Source organism: Pecten maximus, chromosome 7 (genome assembly GCF_902652985.1).
Source record: "Pecten maximus chromosome 7, xPecMax1.1, whole genome shotgun sequence".
NCBI lineage: Eukaryota > Metazoa > Mollusca > Bivalvia > Pectinida > Pectinidae > Pecten > Pecten maximus.
The window spans coordinates 31,716,562-31,725,180 of record NC_047021.1 but is presented as its reverse complement, the minus strand read 5'-3'; the positions used below and the strand labels follow the sequence as shown (position 1 = coordinate 31,725,180).

General features: G+C 34.1%; 1 protein-coding gene across 1 annotated transcript in view; it reads left to right on the top strand.

Annotated features, from left to right (window-relative positions):
- LOC117331172 (EGF domain-specific O-linked N-acetylglucosamine transferase-like) overlaps positions 1-7,950 on the top strand; it is a gene marked incomplete in the record, with an annotated part of 29,539 nt that extends 21,589 nt beyond the window's left edge. The window contains 8 exon segments of the mRNA XM_033889769.1: positions 1,136-1,207; positions 2,271-2,357; positions 3,575-3,643; positions 3,901-3,959; positions 4,150-4,177; positions 5,413-5,504; positions 5,820-5,922; positions 6,729-7,950. Of these exon segments, the coding sequence (XP_033745660.1) occupies positions 1,136-1,207; positions 2,271-2,357; positions 3,575-3,643; positions 3,901-3,959; positions 4,150-4,177; positions 5,413-5,504; positions 5,820-5,922; positions 6,729-6,902 (684 nt within the window).
- Positions 7,951-8,619: the final 669 nt, after the last annotated feature.

Below are 8,619 nucleotides of genomic sequence, written 5' to 3'. Positions count from 1 at the left end.
GAGTCCCAGGGAGTTGATATTGGGTCTGTAGCATGCTGGGGTAAAGGGCTACCAAGTTTGTTCAAATGAATGACCTTGACCTTCATTCAAGGTCACTGGAGTCAAAAAGGCTAACATTTTTAAACGACTTCTTCTCAATAACCAAGAGTCCCAGGGAGTTGATATTGGGTCTGTAGCATGCTGCGGTAAAGGGCTACCAAGTTTGTTCAATTGAATGACCTTGACCTTCATTCAAGATCACAGCAGTCAAAAAGGCTAAAAATTTTAAACGACTTCTTCTCAATAACCAACTGTCCCAGAGACCTAATATTTGGCCTGTAGCATGCTGGGGTGAAGGGCTCTCAAGTTTGTTCAAATGAATGACCTTGATCTTCATTCAAGGTCACAGGAGTCAAAAGGCTAAAATCTTTAAACGACTTCTTCTCAATAACCAAGAGTCCCAGGGAGTTGATATTGGGTCTGTAGCATGCTGGGGTAAAGGGCTACCAAGTTAGTTCAAATGAATGACATTGACCTTCATTCAAGGTCACAGGAGTCAAAAAGGCTAAAATCTTTAAACGACTTCTTCTCAATAACCAAGAGTCCCATGGAGTTAATATTGGGTCTGTAGCATGCTGCGGTAAAGGGCTACCAAGTTTGTTCAAATGAATGACCCTGACTCACATTCAAGGTCACGTCGATCAAGTATGCTTAAATCTTTAAATGACTTTTAGTGAAAAGCCAAAGTGCAGAGAGACATTATATTGGTCCTGTAGCATGCTTTCAAATAACTGCAGGATCCATATATGAAAAGATCACTGCATTGCAGGTGAGCGATTTGGGCCCATTGGGCCCTTGTCACTGATTTATGCCCCTTTATTGACAAAATCAGATGAGTTGGTCCAGAGAACTGCTACTGAACATGTGTTGATTTCAAATTTTAGAGTTACTGGAGGGAGATGGGGGGTATCTGCTGTGGGTATAAGTTGTTCACAGCTCTCGTTTTCATTCCTGGTAAATCATAAAACATAATACTGTATGGAATTTAAATATTTCTCTGAATTATTTTTTTGCCAGAACTCTAAGGTTTATTGTCAATTGACCTTCATATGTTCCTATGAAGAAATAATTACATAGTTTATCCATACAATTGTAGGTGTGCTTTAGAGATGCTGTGTTTTCCCTGCTGGCCAGGATGAGATATGGAATGTATTACAATATGCCATTGGTAGGTATCAGATGTGTCATCTATATGACCATGATGAGTGAACTATTAATTTATCTATATTTTCTTTCTGTTGAATACTGACTATCATTAAAAAGTTATGATAGTCACTGGAAATATCATTGCAACAAAATTAAAATTTCATAAAAATCTCTTTCTCTTGAGGACAAGACTGATTTAGACTGCCTATTGTCTCATTTTTTGCCTATTGTCTCATTATTTGCCTATTGTCCCATTCTTTGTCTAATGTCCCATTATTTGCCTATTGTCCCATTCTTTGCCTATTGTCACATTCTTTGCCTATTGTCCCATTCTTTTGTACCATTACAACTTGTTCAATCAAATTTGAATATGAATATCAATGGAGGTGTGATATGACTGTCTGCTACGCTTTCCATTCATCTAGCTTTTCTCCAAATACGATGTACTGTCATTTCTAAGTTAATAATGATCACTGATGTTTATCCTCAAATAAGCCCCCTATTGTAGTGTATAAGTTGAGTATACAAACTGGAGGCTTAATTGTAAACCACTTTTACCTTACCATTTTAAAATTGATTCTTCTTCTAAAATGAATGGGGCTTATTTGTGGATGAAGGAGGCTTATTTGTGGACAAAGGCTTATTTCTTCTATGGCAACTTTCTGAAAATAATAGGAGAATTGTAGGTCAAAAGTTAAATAGTGTGTAGTCACTCTAAATAATATTTTGCATAATATTACAATAAGCTAATTTGAGTGAGTTAAGATAAATATATACAATTTGTATTGCTGTGGTAAATTCTGGCAAAATATCCTGATAAAAGTACTAATGTCCGAACTCTTTTGTTATTGAAAGCTCAATTGATATTACAAATGAGTGCAAGGGGGAATGTTGTACTAGAACAGTTATCATAAAGATGCTGACGTCATGAGTTGAGAAGCGAAGCAGTACACCATCAATATTGGATAACCCTGTGATTCTTACTTTTGAAAATCATTCTTTGATATTTTCATTTTACATGAGACCATTTAATAGTCTCTTTCTCAGAAAACTCCCCAGATAAAGACGTTTGTATTTCGTGACAGGTGCCAGGTTGCCATAGTAGCAGTTTTTTCCGAGCTTTTCATCAGCAGCTTGCTCACAGACTTGGGTTACATCAGCAGGGACCATTGGTAGGTGGATGTACATGAAATCTAGATAACATTGGCTTCTTAAACAAAGTTGACCAACACTTACAACTGTAATTTTATAAACTTTAATATGGAAACTTTTAATCTTTTTGGGCAAGTTTCTTTAAAGGCGTACAGGTCAATCAAAATTTAGATTTAGGTATTGGATTTATTTTTGCATGTGGGTTTATGGCATTTTTCTGACTGTAAACTCAAACAGGCTTTTATGATTCTATCAGACAAATATATCACGTATCTGTTTGAGGTACTCTTGTCGTTGAGGAGAGGGGAGTGACTGACTATGAAACATACTATAACAAAACCTTATCAAACTGTACAGTACATCATACCATCTATTGTACACTTGTTTGATTCTACATGTATTTTGTTTTTACCATCTTGTCACACTATTTTCGAACTTGGTGTCAATAAGATCATGATTAAGACGAAACACCCTTCAGAGTAGATCAAATCTTTTACCGTCTCGGACACTACATAAGACAGTGCTAGTGCGCTTCACATTTGTCATTAGTCTGATGAAGGTGACAGTGTAGTCATCGAAAGGTCACATTCTTAAATATCATATTGGTTGTGTCATATAACTTCTATCATGCTAATGAGATTGTGTTTATCTTCGAAGTTTATTCACCATTAAATATTAAGTGTTATTAAATGGAATCTTCATTTTCCCACACAAGATTCAGTAGCTGTCTGTGCATGTAAGTCATGACCTGTGCATGAAGGTTTGACATTGAAACAATTGCTGATGCAGTAAAAGATCATGGGACACAAAGCACACCAGAATAGCGTTGAAAAGTTCAAAGTTCAAAATCTCAACCAATTAAAACACCAGGAAGTCATATGCCACTAGTAGTATATTGACTATATCCAACAATCAGCACATATGTACAATGGTCTGAGAGTAGAAGAAGACAGCACATTGTGGCAGAAACTTAAATTTATTATCTGGTATCAATGAGATATTGAGAAGGTTAATGTGACAGGGGAGATAACTCAACCCGTACATACCTGTTACTAGATCAGCCTGTACCTTACAATATTCTGTGGACAGGTTTGGCTAGTAAAGTTGACAGAGAGATACAGAAACAAGAGGTATAAGACAATTAATTCATTGTGTCTGGGTGATGCTACAAAGAGGAATATGAGAATATAACTATAGATACCTTAGTGATTGAAAATGTCTGATTTTATTTCCACAGAAAGAAAAAATTCGAGTGACACTTCTTACCAGGAGTACAAAGTTCAGGAAAATTCTCAATCAGGATGAGGTAAACAATTACCAATCTACCCCAGGGGTGAAATTTTGTAAAAGATAATTTAGGATACAGTAATGTGTTCCAATTAGAATTTGACCCAAATATATACATCATACATTTGTACATCCTATGCCAAAAGGCCCAGTACAAAGGGGGCTTGCAAAGATAGGCATTTCCAGCTGTCCTATTGATGGTGTATCATTCAATAATAAAATCGTTATGCCCACAATGCCCTACAAAATTTTGTATTGTTTTGTTTTAATTTCCAGCTCATTGCTGCCATGAAAACTATCGGGGAGTTTGAAGTGAGAGCAGTGGATTATACTTGGTAAGAAACTTGCACTGTTTTTTTATCAGAAGATTAGTCTCTGCCTTAAAATATGAAATCCTAATCGTATTTTATTTGAAAGTTTTTTTTTAAAATTTTATATTTTGTTCTCATAATTACCTGTAAAAATAATAATGATAATATTTTTTTTAATATTTTGTAATAATAATAGTTTTTTCCTTGTTTTCAGGAATATGGATTTTAAAGATCAAATGCAGGTAACATGCAATGATTTCTACCTAAATAAGTATCTTGTCTACCTGTTAGCCCACTGATAGCTGATGTAACTATGATTCCTACCTAAATAAGTATCTTATCTACCTGTTAGTCCACTTATAGCTGATGTATCTATGATTTCTACCTGAATAAGTATCTTGTCTACCTGTTAGCCCACTGATAGCTGATGTAACAATGATTCCTACCTAAATAAGTATCTTGTCTACTTGTTAGTCCACTTATAGCTGATGTAACAATGATTCCTACCTGAATACGTATCTTGTCTACCTGTTAGTCCACTGATAGCTACCTAAATAGGTATCTTGTCTACCTGTTAGTCCACTGATAGCTGATGTAACAATGATTCCTACCTGAATACGTATCTTGTCTACCTGTTAGTCCACTTATAGCTGATGTAACAATGATTCCTACCTAAATAAGTATCTTGTCTACCTGTTAGTCCACTGATAGCTGATGTAACTATGATTCCTACCTAAATAAGTATCTTGTCTACTTGTTAGTCCACTTATAGCTGATGTAACAATGATTCCTACCTGAATACGTATCTTGTCTTCCTGTTAGTCCACTGATAGCTGATGTAACAATAATTCCTACCTAAATAAGTATCTTGTCTTCCTGTTAGTCCACTGATAGCTGATGTAACAATGATTCCTACCTAAATAAGTATCTTGTCTACCTGTTAGTCCACTTATAGCTGATGTAACAATGATTCCTACCTAAATAAGTATCTTGTCTACCTGTTAGTCCACTGATAGCTGATGTATCTATGATTCCTACATAAATAAGTATCTTGTCTACCTGTTAGTCCACTTATAGCTGATGGACAGGGTCTGCTGATCATGATTTTGTTGAGAATAAAGCTGGCTACCTGTTCACATCAAGGCAGTGTCTTCTAGTGTACTTCCTTGTTTCCAATGCATAAAGATTACATTTTGTCATTAAAGCATTGATTTCATTCAGAATGACAATGTCTTCAAATAAACATATAATGCATATTGAAAATTAAAACTTAAGATACTAAATGTATCTGAAAAGACATTTCAGTATGAGTACTATCTTGTACATTTCACACCTCATTGTGCTAAATGTGGGATTTTCTGTTTCTCATAGACTTTAAAATTATACATTATAAGTTAGCTTGTGGCTTACATTTATGTTTATAAGATTATACATTATAAGTTAGCTTGTGGCTTACATTTAAGTTTATTGTTGTCAGATTTCCCACAACAGTGATATATTTATTGGAATTCATGGTGCAGGACTCACCCATATGTTGTTCCAGCCGGACTGGGGTGTTGTTATGGAGTTGTAAGTGTCGTACATCAGAAGTGGTCAGTGAATGAACTTCGTGTATTGTTACCAAATTAAATATGTTACAACATATCAGCAAGCGTTGTTTCAATAACGATATCTAATTTGAAAAATTAACATTAGCCTTCCAAGAACCAATTATATTTGAAACACTGTGATATGATATCAAGCCAAGGAGAGGACGTGCCTGTTGTCCAATCCTTTTGTTTTCTAACAATAAAATTTGTTGAAAATATCAAGCCAAGAACTTTTATTGTCATTTTTTTGAGACAGGCAAGCCTGATAAAAAGTGTCCTATTGTTCCTTATACAGGTATAACTGTGAGGATGCTGGGTGCTACTTTGACCTTGCCCGACTTCGTGGGGTTCACTACATGACCTGGGAAAAAAAAGACAAACTTGATCAAGAAGATGAGGTAATGTTAACCACCTGATAGAATGTACACTGATTAAAATTGTACTGAGTGTTAAACCTTACTTACCTGTATCTTTCTGAAGAAGAAATTCATTTGCATTTTTTCTTTAATCATAATCTATCTTTATCAGTATACATTTATCATTTATACAGAAAAGTTTTGTTAATCCAGAAGTTTGGTTGTACAATATCCAACAAACATGGAATGTGAGGGAATGTATTGAGGGAATGTATCGAGCCTTGGGTTGATATTAATGTGTATGTCTTTACTTTAGTCAAAATACGAAGGAGCAGTGTTATTGTTTTTTTCATCTGACAAGTAATGTCAGTTACAGAAGAATGCAGATTTTTATCACTGATGGTAGATATCTAGCATATCAAATGCAAAAAAAAAAAAACAAAAAAAAAAAACGTAGTAATGATATAAATAACAATAAAAAAATCTGGAAACCATTATCCATGTCATGCTTAAGCACAATAGTATTTAGTATGAAGTTTCCAGGTATTACTTTGAATTTCATTCCATGGATTATCTCCCTTGGTTTGAAGTACAGTACAGTTGAATTCGTTTTACAATGAAATAATAATGGATCTAGTGATATGTTACATGTAAACGAGCCTTGACAGAGACATTCAAGGTTTGTAACTGACAATCAAACTGAAAACTAAAAAATGCATCTCCCATTTCATTCTTGTAACATTTACAAAAGATTTCTTTAAAAAAAAAAAAAGAAGATATACTTGAGTAATTTCTTACCTACATCATGATCTGATTCTGTAGTTTTATGGTGAATGTTTTACTTTCAGGGACATCATCCCACCTTAGGAGCCCATGCTAAGTTCACTAACTATGGCTTTGATGTAGAAGAATTTCTCCGTCTTGTCTTCAAAGCTGCCGACCATGTGCGTTCACATCCTGCATTCATTGAAGCCAAGAAACAAATGCATAGCCACAGTACAGAGCCTAAAACTGAGTTGTAGAAATTCTTGATACTGATTTGTTAGGTTACATACCCCATAGTAGGTTTTCTTTATAGTGATTAATGTATAGTTTGAGGATAATATTTTCCCTCAAATTGTTTGGAGATTTTTGACCAATCCAAGTTTGTGAGTGTACAATGGCAATATTCAGGGTTAGTGATATATATGAGGAAGATTCAATTATAATTAGTAGGCAATTTGTGGAAGTTGATTTCCTAAATGTACTGGTATTGTAGATTTTGCTGAAGTGTGCAAATATGAGTGAAATGTAAAAATATCAAATGAGGCAATGGAAACATCCTCGTTGCTGATCCACACACACTTGTTATCTTTGAAATATTTATATATATTGGTGCTTTTGCCAATATTTTTTTTCAAGTACATGTATATGTTTTTGCCAAAGTTGATGCCTGGTTTTGTAAAGACAATATTCAGGTCAAGTTCAGGATTGAATAAAATCTGTGAATATAAATAAGGCCGTTAGCATATCCTCATATCAAGCTGAACATTCTTGACAAAAATGTTTTTTTTTAAATACTTGCACTATGTTCATATATATTTTTTGCCAAATTTAATAGCATGTTGTTGTTGATGATTGACACTGTCTTTTCATAGTATCTATGATTGCACTGCCATCCATAATTTCCTAAACCGTTTACAGAACTTTTTTGGAAATTCAGTAAATCTTTTTTTAATTATTTTTTTAATATTGTATTATTTGATAACTTCTTATCATAATACTTTTACAGTCTGTTAATAAATATGTTGTTGATAGTGACAATCTACAAATCCTCAAAAATCTTTTAGAAAAAAAAATTGGTAATTGAGATGTTTTGAAGGGATCATTTATAGAATAATGTTCTGGTACATTTTCATGTCTTTTTTGGAATATCTTGGAAAAATGGTTCCCTTATTTGACTGACCCTCCCTGAAACTTCATTTACCGGTAGGTAGGTTATTTTATGAGAATTTGTCATTTCACTGATAAATTAATGATCTTCAAGAAATTGCAAAGTTAAGGTTTCTGAGGTGCTTACAATATTTCATACAGTTAAAAACTGTCGATTTTTTTATGGATGGGAGTGTATATTTATTGCTTATATTGGTGCTGGTTTATTGTGAAGATTGAAATAATGACCTGAAAGTCAAGTGGTAATTTAATTGCTGTTTCAGTTGTGTCAGGGCACCTGGCTTGGTGGCCGTTTGTGTATGTAAGATAAGGTTAATTAACGACCTCAATGTTTAGGGAGAAGCAACTTTGTTTCATGTCTGTTCTCATCTGATAATTGTTGAGTTAATTATGTTTGTCATATAAAGGTATATTGAAAGTATCCTGTATGTAACATGTCTGTTCTACTGTAAACCTCTGAGCTAGGTACACGTCTATATATACTTACCTTCAAGTCTAATGCAAAAGGGTGTCAGACTATTGGAGTTTACTGTTTGTACTGTGAGGGTAACAGTCGTATATTGCTTATATTCAAGTTGAGTTAATATTTCAATGATTCTGTGAATATTGAATAATGTTTTAGGGTTTGGATTTGAAAGGCTGATTCTTGGTATGGGCCAATTACCACAGTTTTAAAAATTCTTATGGGCCATTTTCTCTTTTCAATGTAAATTTTTTACAAATTTCTATCGCTCATTAAGATTTTTTACATGTCTGTGGCCTGTGGCTAATGTCCTTCTCAACCCAATATCCCAAATCTGATTGACA